We start from the raw sequence: 19,750 nt of genomic DNA on the forward strand, positions 1-19,750 counted from the left end.
ATAGAGCACCCGAAACTTTGTTATTTACAAATCAAGCACATTTTTACAATCATTTTGCAAATTTTCACTCAAATATCAGAAGTCTTCATAAAACTCCAACCCATATTATTTTTATTTTTATCAATTTTTCGATGATTTGATCATGACACGTGTAAGTGTATCAATTAATCAATTTAAAAAATCACGTGATTGTTTGATTTGTAAATATCAATATTTCGGATGATGTAAATGTAATTAACAAATATATATATATATATATATTGATGATAGAATTCCCATGCTTTCCAAGTATGTTCATATGAATGAATTATGAAATAAAATGCATTAAATATGTTATATATTGAAGGAATAAAAATATGTTTAATTATAAGCCATAAAAGCTAACTTGGATGATGCGTGAGGAGTTGGAGTGGTGGGCGTCACCATCTTGCACTGTCCTCATAGCGTCACCAATCCACTGTTGAAGCCATGCCCGCCACGGTCCTCCACCTCACTAAAATGACTATTGCCATTCCTCATTATCCTTTAAATCCTATGTTTTTGCATTTTTTGCACTAAAATCTTTAGCAACACTCCAAAAATACCACAATGACTATATTTTTAAAAGTGAAATACACAATTATATGCAAAGTTCATGAAAACACTTGGTTATAAATGTAAATATTAAACTTTTAAGTATTTGATATGTAAATATATAAAAATTATGTTGTATGCATGTAAATTTTCCCTTTTTTTATTTAAAAAACATACAAAATTATAGTGATATGAGACTCAATAAATGACTTCTAAAAATTATCAAATATACCTCTCTCACTGTTTGGTAAGCCCGTTTGGACTCTATTGTATTGACCTTCGGGCTTGTTTCATCAAATCACAAATTTATCAAAAAAAAAAATTACAAATTGAACTTTGTAATTGAATGTGAACCTCCTTTGAGATCAAGAATGATATTATTTAAAAAGAATTGTTATGCATATAAAAATTCTCAACGCTGAAAGAATCTTAGGGTCTGTTTGGGGCAACTTATTTGATGCGGTGACGTTTTGAAAATGCACATGGGCTGTTTGGGTAAACTACATTTTGACAGCTTATGCGTTTTGAAAACGTTAAAAGCAGTGTTTTCACACCGCACCTATCTAGGTGCGGCGGCGGCTTTCTGGTAGCGGTTTGTTTTTTCCAAGAAAATAAAAATTTCTAATAACTACCGCACATAGCTTATCAGCATATTATTTTTAATCAGCTTATCAGCAGATTATTCAATAAGCTGCAGCTGCTCAAACAGACCATTAAGCTTTAGCTTAATTTAGTTTTCTAACACGCATGAATAGGAATATTTGAGATAATCATTTTTTTTTTTCTGAAAAGAGAAAAAATTGTTGGGCCTGGCTTGATCAAAATAATCAACTTGCAAATTGAAAAATATGTTGGTTCGTAATATTACAAAGCGAACAATCACGATGACAAGGTACTAATTGGTATAATTTCCATTATGTGATTAATAATCTTCCTCACTCATGGATTGCACATATTCGCTCTTCATGACCTGCCACCATCAACTATCGGCCACTCGCCATTGCAGGTCACATATTTTGCATTAGGTATTTATCAACAATCTGTTGAATCTCAACTGATTGTCTAACGCCCATTTGAACTTTTAAGAGTAAAATGAACAATAATTATGGTGTGCCTCCCTTTTCAAACGTTTTACTCTATTATTATGAATGTAAGTATTGAAGGTTGGCTCACTTGATAGGCCGTCATTCTTTCACTCTGGATATTATTCTTATATTTTTTTATCCCTAAAATATATTGTATTGTTCCATCAGTAAGCTAAATATTTCCCTTGTTACTATCATGGAATCACATAGGTGGACGTAGGCAAATATATTAATATCATTGAAAATACATCAAATAAGTTTATAGGACCAAATTATCCTTGCCTAAAAAGGAAATAAATAAACATCAAACTATAAGTAATCAAAACCATAATAATAAGAGAAAAGAAACGATATTATGCAATTCTTTGTACCCAAGAAAAGAGTCGAAAATTAGATATGTTTGTTGTGTATCTCGATTTCCTTCTCAATGTCATTCCAAAGTAGAGAGAATAACTAATGTATCCAAGTCTCCCGACTAGGAATCATATGATGTCTAGCCATGCAAAACCCAAGAAATGCCAAAATCCATTCGTGCTCAATCTTCCATTTGTTTTTTTGCCTCCTGTTGCATCCTTTCGAGCTCAACCATGCTTCCTTATCAGCAATAATGATAGTCCAGCAAATTTTTCTTTGAGCCAAGATGTATCCAATAAATTCTGCTTCCAAACATTTTTCACCTTCTTAACACAAAATGTAAAAATGCCACAACAAAAATGAAAAAAAATTGACACAATCTGAAAGTATAAACATCCCCAATCAATATCAACAACCATGTAATAGTTCCCTTTAAGTCCTTTCCTTTTAGTTTCTAGAAATCAATTCAGAAGTATATGAAAATAAATTTCCAGAAATCATTTCCTTTCTCAAAAGAGGAACATTGTCAGTCTTTTGGTTTCTACCAGTTTTCCAATAACCACAAAAGGAAAAAAAAATATTCAAGTATATGAATAGATTTTTTAATTTCTAATGTAAGGAAGGTTTAGAAGGTCACCGTGAAGTAGAACTTTAAGTTTTCTAGGGGCCTTTATACCAACTTCCACCCCATATGACCTCTTTTAGCCAACCAATCAGCTGGTAAGTTTTCCCTCCCTGCAAATAAAACTCCAAAAGAATTTTAGCATATCTGTCTCAATAATATTCCAGATTATATTTATACAAGGTAACAGATTCCATGTAGGTTGCTTATGTTTTGTTATGTATTCTAAGATTATTATAGAATCTGTCTCAACATATAAATGAATCCAATTAAAATGTCTAGCAATGATAAGTGCTAGCAAAACAACCCAACATTCTGCTTCAACAAGGGAAGAAGTATTAATAGGAGAGAAAAAAAAACAAATACCCCCAAATGATTTCTGAAAACACCACCCACACCAGCATATTTGTTATTCCAGCTCCCATCAATATTAGCCTTTACCCAGCCTAAGGAAGGAGACTGCCAACTTATTAGCATCGGCCTCCAACCCTCCCTTAAGTTAGTAGAGGCCATATTTGTTGTTAGGTGCCCACATGCTTTTGAGGAATAAGAAACAATGTAAGATACAATCACACTAGGTGAGGTAGCAGCCATCTCAAATTTACAATTGTTTCTAGTAGCCCAAAGGAACCATAGAACCACCATAAGTAAAAATCTAAGTTTTTTATCCAGGATAGTCTTTCAAGCCATGATTAACTCCTTTACAGAATTCCAAGAGTGAGTAGATACTCCATAGTGTTTTCCTAAATGAGACTACACAACTCTCGCAAAAAGGGCATCATATGAAAATATGCAATTCGTTTTCCTTGGCCTGTTTACATAAAGTGCATTGAGACGCCATTCACAATCCCTTTAATTTCAAAATATCATCTAAAGGAACTTGCTTATGAAAAGCACGCCAAAGAAAGAAAAATATAGATGAAGAAAGAAAAGCATCCCAATTTGTGCCTCCCCACTTCCACTTATCAAAAGAATTCATGCTTTTTTTTCTAAGGAATGGTCGTAGGCTATTATACAAGCCTCGACCACCCCTCATCGCCTAAGAATTTGAGGATCTCATCCTACACTTGGGGGGAATAGAACCCCAGACCAGAGGGACTTACAACTGATAAGCAGATGTCCGAGCAACTGATCTGAGTACGTGCATTTTTTTTTTTTTTCAAAAGAAATGACAGGAGGCTATGATACGAGCCCTGGTCATCCCTCATGCGCCTATAATTCGAGTATCACACCCTACACTTGGGGGGAATCAAACCACAGATCATAAGTGACTTATAACTTACAAGTAGTTGCTTACAAGTAGTTGTCCGACCAACTGATCTAAGTACGTGAGTTATTTTGTTAATTAATTCCCGATATTTAGCTTAGTCATATGTGTGTGTGTGTGTGTGTGTGTGTGTGTGTGTGTGTGTGTGTGTGTGCGCGCGCGCGCGCGCGCGCTCGCTGGTAATGAGCTTATGATTTAGTTAATTAATTTCCGATATTTAGATTAGTCATATTATGTTTGAATTTATTTTAAAATAAGTATAATATTTCAAATTTAATTGTGCTCGGATCGGTAGCATATTAGTTAGAAATAAATTGTTCAGCGAGAAAAAGTGCTTTAAATTTATGTTATATTGATTTCGAAATAAGTTCAATGTTTCTGAAATTTTATACAAATTGAAAATTTTAATCAAAATGCTTTTAGGCTTTTTTTTTTATTCTTTCTAATTTCATCTCTTTTACTTTATTGTTTATTATAATAATAATATTTATTATTATTTTTATTATGTTGTTAGCTGAAGATGATGGGTGTTGTGCGCAGGGCTGTAAAGACGGCTCGGTGTTCGCGAACAGCTCTTGTTTGGCTCATTTTGGCTCGAAATACTTCTCATCAATTTTATTTATATATAATTGATGAGTAGTATTTTTAAAAAATTTAATCGACTACAAGGCTACAAAGATTTATAATCAATTAAAAGTATTAACTAAGAAAATAGAATACAAATAATTAAATTAGATTCAATTATTGTTTTGATATAAACTGTTATGGTATGGCTCATATACCGTATAGGGACAGACGCGGAACGAAGCGGAGCGGAGCGGAAGAATCTGTCCAAATTGGGAAGTTACATTATGTGGGTTGGGGATGCTGGGTCAACGCCCCGCTATACGGTACAGGGGTAATTTGGGAATTACATATTGTACTGTAGTGCTTACTCTAAGATTATAAGTAGACCTGTTTGTAATCTTAGGTCTTTGAGAGAGTTGAATTTTGTATTCTGTATTCTTTTCTGAATATTGAAAAGGAGGTCGCCGCTCTGCTCCTGAGGATGTAGGCATCTTTGCCGAACCTCGTTAAATCTCTGTGTTCTTCTGGATTTGTGTCGTTACTGTTTTCTTCGCCATAATTTTTAAATCTTGCCCCAACCTTAGCATCTTATGACTACGTGATTAGGGTTGTCAAAACGACTCTTTGTTCGTGAACAACTCATGTTCGGCTCATTAAGCAAACGAGTCGAACACGAACACAATTTTTTAGCTCGAAATATAAACGAGCATAACACGAGCCGAGCCTGGGCTCGCTCGTGTTCAGCTCGTTTAGCCATGCCTGCTTATTTTTTTTATATATATATTTTGGGTTGCCAGAGGAATCTTCCGCTTAGAAGTGTTTTTTTCCCCCTTGTTTTTCCTACCCTCGATGATTTTTTTAAAATATTTTGAGCTTGACATCGACAAGCGTACGGAAATCTCAAGCCATTACCAAATTGTTAAAAAAATAAATAAATAAAAATGAAATGAAATTTGGCAAAGTTGTCATGTGATAGGGAGATTTTATCACGTGGATGTGCTTTTTCTTGATATTTTTATTAAATTTATTTTTTTAAAATTTATTAGAAGATTTTCTAGGTAAATTTAAGGGGTTCTTTGTTTGATGAAAAAGACATATAATGTAAGAAAAAAATGTTATAGAAAAAACGATGTTGTAAGATATATTCATTTAGAATCATTATTGCACTTGTTGCATATTTTATTTTAGAGTTATATCAAATATATGTGAAATTTATTTTTCATGATAAAGATCAAGAGGGGAATTATATGAAGCAACCATAATGATTCTCTTCGAAATATTATTAATATTTGATTTACAAGTTTAGGAAATCTATATATGAGTTATAACAAACCTCTTGTTGGAAATACTTGATGGTCCATAATTGACGACTCTTCAAAATAGAAAATAAATAATAACAACCATAAAAAGATACCTTAGGGCGTCAACAAAAGGTGTGTGGGTGGTGGCTGTCAGCAAGTAAATATGCTGGTAGGAGGTGGTGGTGTTAGTAGGGTAGTTGGAAGGTGGTTTTGGCAGTGGAAGGGTTGGGGTGGCTACCGGGAGCGAGGAGCTGGGAAGGGCTGGATGGATTGGAGGGTAGGGAGGGCAGTTGGAGATGTGGGAGGGGAGGTGGCAACAACAGGTGAGGCGTGGTGACGAATTGCGACAACATGGGGGGTTGGGTTTATCATTGATGACAATGGGAGATTAGTTTTTTTGGAGGTGGTAACGGGAGAGGAGGTTGCAGGTGGGGGTGCGGGTGAGAAAGAAGCAGAGAGGGTTGGATGGGAGGATGGAAGGACATGGAAAGAACATGAGGGTTGACGGCTGGAAGTAGGGAAGTGCAGGGTAAATAACTTGTGGCAAGTAGAGGGGATGCAGAAGCAGTAGACAACAAGAAAAAAAAGGGGGGAGGATATGCACCACCTCGAGATGAGTTACAGCCGATACATCCCTATAAAAGAAAAGCGGAAAATCAGAGGTTCTCTAAATAAAAATCTTAACAAAAAATAAACCCTAACAGAGCTAACATTATATTTATAATTAAATATAACTATGAGAGGGGGAATCCCTCCTCTCGAGCAGCAACCCCAACCCTAAACAGAGTCGAGTTCAGTTCAACCTCTCTATTGAACAGGTTTTGCTGGTTCAGGCCACCGGCCTCCTTGTCAGTATTACTAATAAAATTATCTAATTTACAATAATTAATCTTCTAGCAAATTTTCAAGTCATTAGCTTGTCCCGAATTATGTGTTATTTGACTCCAGAGATAGGTGGGCCAATATATGCTTCATTTTTATTTTGTATTTGGGCAATTTTAACGATCAGAGCGCATTTATATAGTCTATTTTGCAAGTAGAACTTATTCGAGTACACATTCAATGCCCGTTAAGAAGTATTGAGTCTAATTTACACGTGTAGTCTATCATTTTCGTCGTGTTTGGTCTCAATCATAAAATGTCCCTTTTTTAATGATTTTGATGCTCCCAACATGCTCGTGTCATATATTTTATGAATAATCAAATAGATTTGGGCATGAATAAGACATCTCGACATTGACTTATGTGACATTGTATTCTTCTTATGTTATGATTGTCACCCTCAATTGAATCAAATATGATGCATAAATGTAAGTCAACAATGGCATCGATAAATATTTAAGTTTGATTGTTCAAAAAATAACTTAAGTTTTAAATTTATAAGTAGAAGAGATTTTGGTATCATACCTGCCCGTAGTCCCCATTATTTACTTAATAACTACATAAATTTAAACTTTTTAATAACTTGAATTAAATGCATGTTCATGACTTGTAAAGTGTGTTCATAGATTTAAGGCATAATTAAGATAAACAAAGAAAATTTAACTTTTAGGTGAACTTTTGTTTGCTGCATGGGTGAGTGTATTTAATTAAGAAAAAAAAATAATTAGAGAATGAGGGTTTTCGTAAAAACGCCTATAGATTAGTTGATTGTTTTAATTAAAATGCTAAAGCAATGGGCTTTTGAAAAGAAGATTTCAAAATGCCTCCTTTAAAGGCATTTTTTTCTAGGGTTATTTGGTCGACTTTAAACAGGATGTATTGCATTCTCTTTGGAGGAACATTTTAAGAATTCATTTTATACTATATTACTTGAACTATGGTGGTTGGTCGGTCGTCCTCTGAATGGTGGTGGTCAGTTGGTCAGACGGTCATCCACCAAAAGGTCATACTCAGTCGGTTGTTGATTCTCTTCAAAATTAGTGAAATATTTTTTTGTTATACATAGTAAGTCGCCGAGTCTCTTATTTCTTGGGAACGAAATACAAAAAATGTGGTAGCAACAATACATTAGTTATCTCCCTTAATTTTTAGCAATCTTTTGTGCCCTATTTTTGCTGGCTTCAAAGCATTTTTTTGCAACTTTTGAGTCAATTTTTACTCTGTGTTGGTTGGCGAGCTGGTCCCTAGGAAAACTATTGGTTGGTTTTTGGATATAATAACGTCTTGCTCGAGTCTTACTCCTCACTTGTCCGGTTTACTATGTTGGATTGTCGTCTCGGTCAGACAACATCTTTAAGCAGGTCTTAAGCAGATATTTATGTTGCATTTGTTGGAGTAATCGTCGAGACTTGCTAGTGTGGTGATTTGTGTGGTACCATTCGCAGAGCATGTCGCTATTGGACAGAGAACCACTTCCAAAGCTCTGTCTGTATCGTGCTTAGAGACGGGTTTTCAAATGCTTCGAGGGATGATTACTTTGTGCATCTCTGTGTTTGGAATGTTTTTATAGAGTATTTTCTCCCCCTTTGTGCACTTCTCTTCTTTTTGATGACATGATTTATGCTTGTGATCCTTTTCAGATTACTAAATCCAAATTTATTCTGTGAATTACAACCAATAAATAGAATGTTGGGAACTAGGAGAGAGAAACAAAAAGAGAGAGTGAGTGCATAAGGACTTGGCCCTAAGGGGCAAAAAAAATTATTATGGATCACTTTCACCCATTTTATTTTATTGAATGAGAGAGCTAAATATAGGTGAATCCCAAAAAGAGAGTAATAAAATATGAAACGGATATTCTATTTATAATTAATAGGACAAAAGATAGAAGTACAACATTATTACTGTTTGAAAGGGTTAGTACATGATATTTTGATTTTTTGTTTGTCAGAACTCATCGTTCGGGAGCTCATTAGTCGGAGGAGCTGGCCTTCAGTCAGCTGGTTAGTGAGCTATGTGGCGGTGGGCGGGCCGGTTGGCTTTGTGGTGACATACAAGTCGGTTGGTCTATTGCTTATGTGTGGCCGACTAGTCAGCTGACACTAATGGCCAGCTGGGAGGAGAATCGCTGACTCTCTAGGTGGCTGTGTGAGAGTGGTGGTCGGTCGATTGTCCATTGCACTTATTATTATTATTATTGATAGGGGCCAACAAATTTTTATCATCCGACACGAATTTCGAGATAATATTTTGAGCAAGAAATATTCAAATATTGATAAAAAATCATCCAGAACTCTAATTTCAGTAAATTTATGGTCAAACTGACCGGCTCGATGAAACGAGCCCAATGATATAAAAACTAGGCCAATCTGAGTCAGATCAAGCCGAGATCAAATCATTAAACCACTCTTAGAGAATTTCCAGAGGCATTTGAAAGGTCAAACAAATGTCGAATCTAGCGAGTTTATAGTCGATTCGAGCGTCTCGATAAGACGAATCCAACAAACCAACGAGCCCAATATTGCTCGATTATGATATCGTTAAGGCACTCAAATGTTCATCAAACGTCATTTGATCGAGGGAAGCTCTCCAGATCGTCTAATCAAAATGGCTCATATTACTGCATTAATTGTACCCAAAATAATAATAAATAGTGCCCCATCCCTCACATGAGAGGAAATGCTTGAGAGAAAACTTAAGGCTTTGAGAAGGAGTTCGAGTCCAACATCATCTCTGGCACCGCCGACTTCCATCGACCACTGCCGGCCACCGTCGACCACCCCCCCCCCCCCGCCTGTCGTCGACCATCGTCAGCCACCGTTAACCACCGTCGATCACCGCAAATCTCCATCGACCACCGAGCGTCTGCGACCACCGCTGACCTCCGTCGACCACCACCGACCGTCATTGATCACCGCCGACATTCTTCGATCACCGTCAACTAGACGTCGTTAACTGACGTTGTACCTTGGAAAATCTAGTAGCAATTTCCTGTCTGTGGGACAAAGGGGTCTCTGTTATCGTCGACTTATAGTGAATTTTTATAGCTGGGTCACCCCGTGATTTTTTCCCTTTAAGGGTTTTTCACGTAAAAACTTTTGGTGTCATCACAGCTTAATTCATCATCATCTGTTTTTCACGTAAAAACTTTTGGTGTCATCACAGCTTGATTCATCATCATCTGAGTGTGTGTTGAATCCTCGTGCAACGCTAAGACGATAATTCATTAATTTATCGTGAATCCTTATGCAACGCTAAGACGATAATTCATTAATTTATCACCGTGAATTTTCTAACATGCATCCATTATTATTATTTATTTTTATTTATTTTTATTTATTTTTTGAGCATCCATTATTATTATTTATTTTTATTTATTTTTATTTATTTTTTGCCATAGACTTTGTTATCCGCGAGTTATCCACTTCTAATTTGTTCCGTGCATATGAACGCTTCTAGAAGGAGGAGAAAATTCTAGAAAACCAAAACTAGCACGAAGAGGGTTAGTCATGACTCGGCACACTTACGTGTGAATATTCCCTTTCAATATCCAAGCCACCCTCGCAAGCAGCATCTTATGCGTCCAATCAAATCGCTCGTCCATCCAAAAACCAACGGCCAATCTATTATCCCGCATAGAAAATATTTTCCATATTGTCCATGATTTTACCGCAAGCTAAATCACACCACGTGTCAGACAGGAACCCCACCTCCGTACTCCTTCAGGAACCTTCCCGAATGTAAAACCGTATCGCAGTTTCTCGCGCCTTCCTTTTCCTTCCTATTCTCTCTCTTCTTCCTTCCTTCCAGAAATTTACTCTTCGTATCTCGCTTAGTTAATGGCTGCTCCGCAGTCGACCGGAGAATCGTCGGCGAAATCGACGGCGTCGGTCACGCCGGAAGCGCAGAGATCTATCCCAACGCCATTTTTGACGAAAACTTACCAGCTAGTCGACGATCCAGAGTTCAACGATGTGATCTCGTGGAACGAGGACGGATCCACCTTCATCGTATGGAGACCGGCTGAGTTTGCCCGGGATCTCCTCCCCAAATACTTCAAGCATAACAACTTCTCGAGCTTCGTAAGACAGCTAAATACCTATGTGAGTCCTCCTGATTTCCCAAACTAAATCAACAGCACTCTGTTACACTTAATAATAGTTGATTCGATCAATTATTGTTTGAACCTACAGGGTTTTCGAAAGATCGTACCGGATCGATGGGAGTTCGCGAATGATTCGTTCAAGAGAGGCGAGAAGCGACAACTCAACGAAATCCACCGCCGAAAGATCTCCCAGCCGGCGGGGACTCCGACCCAACCGTCGGCGATTCCAGCCCAGCCGGTGGCGATGGTTTCTCCGGCAAACAATATATTATCGCCGGTTAACTCAGCCGACGAGCAGGTGATCTCATCGAACTCCTCACAGGGAGCGATAGAAGCTTGCAGCAGCGAGGTGGAGCTGAGAGAGGAGAACGAGCGGCTGCGTCGCGAGAACGCCCGGCTATCGCATGAGCTTGGGCAGATGAAAACTCTCTGCAACAAGATCCTCCAACTCATGTCCAAGTACGATTTCGGTTATCAGATCGACGGTGGCGGAGCGGCGAGATGCGGCGGAGGTAGACCGGAAGCGGAAGGCTCGCCTGACCTAGAAATTTTCCCGGCGACGCCATCGGTGAAGAATGAAGCGGATGTGCTCCCGAGGCTTTTCGGCGTGGCGATCGGATCGAAGCGGGGGAGAGATGAGGAGGTCGAGGAGGTTCGGAAGTCGGTGGTGGATGTGAAGACGGAGCCGTTGGATTTAGGAGCGGATCGGACGGTGGAGGTGAGTGGACTAGGTAATTGGCGGTTGGGATGGTCCATAGGACCATGACCAATCAGAGTGCTTAAAGGGTTGGGCCGGCACGTGGCGGGTGGGGGTCAATGGCGCGAACTTGTTCAGTTTGTTAGGTTGTATATTTATTATTTAAGAATTAACTTTTTTAGATTTTTAAATTTACTAGAATATCATTATATTCGATTAAATTACTATTCATTTATTGAGCTTGATTAATTTTATTTTAATTCTATGAGTTGGAAATGACTCGAGAGCTGATTTAGCTGTTTTGTTTATTATAAAAAAAATGGTATTAATTTAAGATTTAATTATAATAAAATGATAAACATAATCAATTTTGAAGCTGAGGCCAACTTGGCCTCGAGTCCGCATGACTCACTTACTCATATATATATATATATATATATATATATATATATATAAGTCTTTTCATGCTCTCGAGTGCGCATGACTCACTTACTCATATATATATATATATATATATATATATATATATATAAGTCTTTTCACGGTGGTATGTAAATATGAGTTTAATATAATAAATGATAAATAATTATAAAAAAGTGATGTTATATTGGTAGAAATTCCTTTATGAATGAAAACTTTAGGTTTTGTTTGGTTCAGTTTTTATTTTTGAAATAATTTGTTTAAAATTTATTTTATAAAAAGTAATCTTTTAACGCTGAAGCCATTTAAAAAAATTACCATGCTAATGAGTATGATTATTTGTATGCAAATAATTAATAGTAATCATATTAAGTACAATTAATTATTAATGAAAAATGCTCTTAAACTTTGTTCACATGGAATTATAGAAATCTAATCCTTTGGAATTGCAATTAGTCAATGTTACACTAAGGGTCTGTTTTGGGCAGTTGTAGTTTCTCAATTTTTAAACTGCAGCTTAGCAGCCTGAGGAAACTGCTATAAAGAAGCTGCTGCAGGGAAACTGGCTGGTTGTTTGTTGCAGTTGTTTGAAAGAAGTTGTGTGACAGTTGTTTCTGGAGAAATGATAATTATGCCCCTGTTTAGTAAAGTTGCTCGTAACATAACTATGATAATCATATATTTAATACTTCATAAGCAAAAATTTAATTTAAAACAGTACAAAATTCATATACATAATTCACTTTACAGTGAATACCAAAAGTGTTAAAAAAACAAAAAAAAATATTATAGTCACAAGAATAAGTTAAAATTACTAAAATAAGCAATAAATTATAGTTTTTTGCAGGCTCGAGGTCAACCTTATGTTTTGATATAATTATGATTTATATATGTAAATATCAAAATTTAAGTATTAGGTATGTTAAGTACATAAGGAAATTGTGGTATGTATAAGAATTTCCCTACTAAATGATAATATCAAGACGTTTTTACTTGTTTAAGAATTATCAGGAAGAAAACACAGCTAGACATCTCTTATCTTATCCTTTTTTGAGAATGTTCCATCTTAAATCACATCTCAATTATCTAGAGAATAACCATCAAAAAAATTAAAACATAAATATTTCTCAATATGGAAAATTTCTAATTTGTATACCCCAGTGAAAAAATAAAGTTACAACCCTCCTTTCTAAAGATTCAGTTCCTTCCCAGAAAAATATTACATCAGGACTCCTAACGTAGAGCTACGTTCGAATTAGAATATCCGGCTGTGTTACGGGAATATTTCATCTGCGTTATTTGTAAAAATGATGTGTTATTCGAGTATTATATGGTGTTATTCGATTATTTTGTGGTGTTATTAAAATATTCTATCAAGTTACTTAATTTGGGGCTATGTTATTCGGCATATTCCCCGTGTTATTTCAATTTTCACTATGTTATTGGAATAACACAACCTCAAATCAAGTATTGCGAGAGAATATTTTAATAACACTTCAGCCCTAAAGAAAGTAACGTGATGGAATATTCAAATAACACCGCAAAATAATCGAATAACACATCATTTTTATAAACAAAGCAGATGGAGTTTTCCCGTAACGCAGTCGAATATTCCAATATGAACGTAGCTTTACGTTAGGAGTCCTGATGTAATATTTTTCCCCACATACAAAATTTATTTAAATAGTCGTAATCTAATATAGAAAATTTTCTAAAACTAAAATATCATATCACCAAAAAAAAGCTCTTTTAGGCATTGCGAAGGGAGTCAGATCCAACAGAATATTTCAATAAGCAAACGATCAAAGCTCTGTTAAGGCGTCGCGAAGGGAGTTGGGATCGAAGGTCGAAAAGCGGGGTTGAAGGTCGAACAATGGAGCTCGAAGGACAAACAACGTGGATTAGGGCATAACAGCGGGGCTCGATCAGTAAAAAGGCAACCACGAATGAGGGCTGCAGGGCTCGACCCGCAGCCAGCGTTTAAGCAAAAAAATCGGACGCGGCTGCCCTGACGCGCTCCCAGACATTGAACTTCGAGGCTGCTCCTGGCAGTGCTCTCTGAATGCGCTCCAGACGCCCTCCCAAACGAACCCTAAGGGTCTGTGTGGGGCAGCTGCAACTTATTGAATAATTTGATGATAAACTGATTAAAAATAATATGTTGATAAGCTGATTAAAAATAATCTGCTGATAAGCTAGGTGCGGTAGTTATTAGAAATTTTTATTTTTTTTTGAAAATTCAGACCGTTGTGTTTTCAAAACGCATAAGCTGCCAAAACATAGTTTAGCCAAATAGTTTAGGTGTGTTTTCAAACCAACACTACACCAAATAAGCTGCACCAAACAGACCCTAAGTTCATTCAATTTATAAAATTATATAAAGAGCATTTTTTTTTGGTAAGATGAGGCCATGGCTTAAAGTATTATTGCAAAAGAATAAATTACAAAAGGGACATTATATTTGGAATTCAATAACAAAAGAAAAAATAATACTAATATCAAAAGAAAGAAATAATGACAAAGTTAAAAAAAAAAACAAGTGTCATTAATAGAGGTGAAAATAATAAAAATGTCAATCATATTTAGTTAGTGTTAAAAGAATTCCATCTCTCAAATAAAAATTGGAATAAGGTTCTATTCGATATAGATAGACGAAGAAGTTTATGCTAAAATTTCATAACCATTGCAGAAAATCAAGATGATCAATAAAATTAAAGAAACTAACAAAGAAGAGTAGCATCTTTTTCTTCAGAGTTGCGCCTTATAAAATTAATGTGTCATAGCCCAAAAAATAAAGAAAAATAACTAACATAAAAGGCTTAGCAATTGGTTAAACTGAGTAGGTAGTAGGTTGCAGAGCCAATGGTTCTGTCAACTAAAGCTCCATCCAAGCCAGCCAAAACAAAATCAATTCACATTGAACATTCAATGAAGATGCTTTCAAGCTCGATATATTTTCTTCTTAAGAAATTTAGCGCGAATAATTGATTTGATCCTGAAAAGAACAATAGAGTTGTTGATAACATGGCTATCAAATTTCTTTAGGTTTTTCTCTTTTAATATATAATAAATAATATAATATGTAAAGTGAAAGTAAATTTTTTTTATTGACAGTAGAATCTTCACACAGATCAAATATATGCTGTAATATTTGAAGTAAAGAATTAATAAGAGCCATTTTTTTAATAATAATATGTATGATTATGCATAGAAGAGGTGGTTAACAATCTCATTTCTCTTATATCAATAACTACAAAAATTATGACAAGAGATATTTCTGCTCCAAAGAAAGTTTAAATATTAGAGAATCTATCTGAAAGGACCAATAATAGAGTTTAGAGTGACACTGGGAAAGCATTGGATATAATTAAAAAGATCACTATCAATAATCTCCTTATGACATATATCATTAATCCAAAGGATCCTAAGGAAGTATAATGTTGGAACCATAACCATTATCAAATGAAATAATAAATTTTATCTTATAAGTTATCTTTACAAAAAAAATAAATAATCAGTCATACAACTTTTATTCCAAAGGAATATAGTTTCCACAAAACCATTTAACAAGAAGGATTTTACTAATGTAAATATTGATTATAAACTAATATTAAATTTATAGGATAAAAAATTGTTTAAGAAAGATGTCATGGCCTCCATATCTTTTAATTAAATAAAATTTATCCTAAAAGACATTATGCAACTTTTTGTTGAAAATATAATTATCATGAAATAAAAATTTAGAGCATCAAGAATCAATAACTTTGAAGCACTATTTATGAATAAATGAAACTCTCAGTCAAAACATAAAAATTCTCCAATTAAATTTTAATAAGATAAAACCTACCTGCTAGAGATAATATCTTATCTTTATACTCCTTAAGAACAAATATCAAGCCATCAATTAAAGGAGCAAAGGAAGAAAGCTTCCTACTAGTGGTCGAAACATGCATGCCTAAATAAGTTAAAGACAGTCAAAACATAAAAATTCTCCAATTAAATTTTAATAAGATAAAACCTACCTGCTAGAGATAATATCTTATCTTTATACTCCTTAAGAACAAATATCAAGTCGTCAATTAAAGGAGCAAAGGAAGAAAGCTTCCTTGTAGTGGTCGAAACATGCATGCCTAAATAAGTGAAAGTGGGTTGAGAGAAAGCAAATCCTAAAATATTATTAAATAATAGGCATTATGAGTGTCTTTTGAGAAACAAAATAGATTCTTATTAGAGCTAACTTTGAGGTTAAATACTTTATAAAAAGCCTAAAAAAGTTGTGAAGGTTATAAGGTTAGCCTAAGTAGTTTACTAAAAACAACCGCATCGTCGGTATAAAGAATTTGAGATATGTAAAATCCATCTCATACCAAATAGGCTAATATTTATTTCTCTGGATACTTTGACCAATAAGATTATAAAATCTATATATTAAATATAAAATAAAAATGATAATAAAGGGCATTCTTGCCTTTGACTAGTGGTAGAATAAAAATATTATCCCGAAGTATCATTGAGGTTAATAGAGAATTGATATTATTAATACATCTTTAATCTAAGAAATAAAGAGAGGTAAGCCTTTTTGGACATTCAATGAAGAATTAAGTGATGATTGATGGTTTTTCTAAGCAAAATATTTTCTTATGTCAATATTGGGTCAAAATTTAGAGTTAGAGACACCAAAATTTTGAAGGATTTAATTTGCTAAAATGATATTATTAGAGGAAAATATCTTAATCATAAAACTAATTTGAGATTCTTGAGTGATAACTAGTAGAACAATCTTCAATCCATTGGCTAAAATTTTATCCACCAATTTATATGAAGTATTACTTAAAAAATTTGGAGGATAGCCAGATAAGGATTGAACATGACAGGATTTGGAAATTAAAATAAAAATAGTAGCTTCAGGAGAATTAAAACAATGATTATAATTGAAAAAAGTATTTTCACAGCAACATAGATATCCTCGGCTATAGCCTCCCAACATAAATAGAGAAAATCCAAAGTAAATTTATCCTATCTAAATAAATAATTATTATGAACTATGAAAATAGTGTACTAAATTTTCTCAGAACTAACCAAAGCAATAAGAAAAGAAAAGAGATGTGGCTGGAGGCAACCTCAAAAGTGAATAAGATCCCCAGTGTTATCTAGGTCAACAAAGAAATGAAAGTCATTTTTTAAATTATTTATAGCAGTTGTAGCAATATTGGAATGTTCATATGTTTCCTTCTTGAGTTAATATGATATTAATATAATTAATACTTCTTCTTACTTTAATTTTAGATAAAATAAATTTCAAGTCATCTTCTCTAGCAACCAATCACTTGGCTTCAGCCCCTTTGAGAAAGCTAAGAAGCATAAGATTGACTTAAATAAGAAAGTCTATTATTTATTTCTTTGAATATATTATTCATACAAGAACAAATTATCTACCTCTTGGATAAGCAGCGACGAAGAAAAGAACTAAGGTTTCCTCTCTTCACTGATGGAATTTCCTCATTGATGATCGTCTCATTGGTGGGGTTCCTCTAGGCTTGGTCGGAAGGCTATTTAACATGAAGTCACTATTGTCTCCTAACTCTTTTGGGAATCCTTTCAATAAAGTTCAATATATCTCTCTTCACGAGCTTCTTTTGGGTGGCATTTTAAATGATTCAACTGACTTTTTATTTCAAGAATGCTCTTTCAATAATCCTTATATTATATTTTCTTTACCACTAATATGTCTATTTCTTCTTGTTCCCATTCATTTGTCATTATGGATTGGAAAAGTATTATTGCCTCTCATATGTCCCCTTCACACAATATTTTAATATTAGCTTTATTCAAGTCAAAGAGGAAGCAATTTCTCTTATGAAGAAGAAATTTCTTAAGGTGCTAGATGAGCCACTCGATGTGAATGTGAGTACTTAAATTTTGAAGCTTCTTAAGTCTTTGATTACTGTCTTAATGTTCTTAATTATACTTCAAATGTTTGATCTGAGCTCATTTGAACTTAGATCAAATCATTTTTAGGTATGTTGAATTTATTTTGTCAGTACTTTCAGTTTAGTTATAAGTGTTTAGAAAAAGAACATATTGGGACTTTCAGAAGAAATTCTATCTAGATGATCGGGTATGAAATTTTAAAGAATAATATGTTCTCAAGAATGAAGAGAATATTACATTTGAAATGGGTCTAACTACATGGATGGTGAAAGCCTTCTTTCAGTCTATGGAACCAGAGTTTTTCCCTTACCTTACGGATGTAAAATAAGGTTTATTTTAATTATGGTGTCTTCCTATAAAAGAAAAATAAAATCCTCCTAATCTCAATCTTCAAATTTCAAAGCCTTTCGCAACTTCCACTTCCTAGTTCAAATTCAGGTGACTACCCTTGAAGTTTCATTCCATTATAACCCTTATCACAAACCATTTTGACTCCACCTCGCAAATAAGAACATTAAAGACAAGCACTCTAAACTATCTTCAAGAATGCTCCATCCGAATCCAAAGCACATATGGCTGACCAAAAAATAAAACAGCTTTTAGCATTTATGAACCTCTCAAGTATAGCATCTCGGAACATTAAAGGCCTCCGAGGGGTAAGATCATACTTTGGATTGCAGAAAATTGATGACGGATTTGTAAATTGATTTGATTTATCTTATTGAAACTGAAGTGAATTTTAAAACTTTGTTGGATCCCTTCAAGCAAAAAAGAATGTATGCAGTTATAACAGCTTTCATAGCATGCCTAGAGGCAAATTTTAGAAAAAGTGGAACCAACTTAATCAAACTTTTTGTTATTATGCGGAATTAGATTGTGTCAATCAATTGTCAATCACCGATCAAGCTTGAAGATGAGTTTATTGGGGTGTAAGGGGGCAGCACCCAGCGGTGCCAAAAAAAAAAAATTGTAAATAGCGCCTCGAAGTTGTACCCACAACCCTAAAGTATGAGCGTCCCGGTGATATTGTAGCAACGTCGAGATGCTGTCATTGCAGCACCGTAGTGTTAGAACCAGAGAAAATTTTATGCTAAAACCAGAGAGTATGCTGCCGTAGAGCATTATCGCAGTGCTACAACCTGATCATGAGCAATTTAGTGTAAGTTTTGACAGTTCAACATGACTTCAAATAGAATGATATGCAATTTTTTGCTAAGTAATTTTGTTTTCTCTTATGCAAGGAGTGGAGTATGAGTGTCAATGAGTGTCCACGTCTATGGAACCAGGGTTTTAAACTCATAACATGCTTTATCAACCTCAGGAAAATTGATGTAAGTACATAAATTAAGAGATATATCACAAAAATGTCTAATAAATTGCAAATATTAAGTAATAAGTTAATATTACATATCACACAAAAAGATTGTAAGTTTAATAATCATAGAAAACTATATAAATACCTAAGTCATGTTGTATTTGTACTAAATATATACAATTTAATGTACAAAAATTAATAAATATGGAAATAAAACACGAGAATAAATTTTTACTACTTAAAATCACATAGTAACACAAACATAAATTAAAACTTAAGAATATCAAAATTAAACATGTAAATACATAAGAAATATATAAGATATGTGTGTAAAAATTTCAAAAAGTTATGGGAAATTTAATCCGTGACACGTGTAATTTATAAAAACCAGGTATATATGTATTTGTTAAGATATATGCAAAGGCTTTAAATTCAAAATGTTAAAAGTTGTTATAATAGAATGTAATAAATTGCTACTATTATTAAAAAATAAAATAAAATCCTGCATTTCGTAGTGGCGGAGGTCGGCTCGAGCCCACGGCCGAAAACCCTAAACCTCCGGTCTCCCCGCTCCGATCATCGTCCTTGGACGGCAGGATCGTGAAGAAGCCTTAGTTTTCTGATTAAAACC

The 19,750-nt window shown here is 34.5% G+C and overlaps 2 protein-coding genes across 2 annotated transcripts in view; one reads left to right on the top strand and one right to left on the bottom strand.

Moving 5' to 3' along the window:
• LOC110027057 (bifunctional UDP-glucose 4-epimerase and UDP-xylose 4-epimerase 1-like) overlaps positions 1-10,288 on the bottom strand; it is a 38,766-nt gene extending 28,478 nt beyond the window's left edge. Inside the window, exon 1 of the mRNA XM_020728328.1 lies at positions 10,179-10,288. Coding sequence (XP_020583987.1) covers positions 10,179-10,288 — 110 coding nt within the window. The remainder of the gene's footprint in view (positions 1-10,178) is intronic.
• Positions 10,289-10,335: 47 nt separating this feature from the next.
• Positions 10,336-11,701, top strand: LOC110027071 (heat stress transcription factor B-2c-like). The gene is made up of 2 exons (XM_020728345.1): positions 10,336-10,754; positions 10,845-11,701. Exons 1-2 carry the CDS (start codon positions 10,491-10,493, stop codon positions 11,520-11,522), a joined length of 942 nt encoding a protein of 313 aa, XP_020584004.1. The 5' UTR covers positions 10,336-10,490; the 3' UTR covers positions 11,523-11,701.
• The last annotated feature ends 8,049 nt before the right edge of the window (positions 11,702-19,750 follow it).

This window comes from Phalaenopsis equestris, unplaced genomic scaffold, assembly GCF_001263595.1.
Source record: "Phalaenopsis equestris unplaced genomic scaffold, ASM126359v1 Scaffold000413, whole genome shotgun sequence".
In the NCBI taxonomy this organism is placed as follows: Eukaryota; Viridiplantae; Streptophyta; class Magnoliopsida; order Asparagales; family Orchidaceae; genus Phalaenopsis; species Phalaenopsis equestris.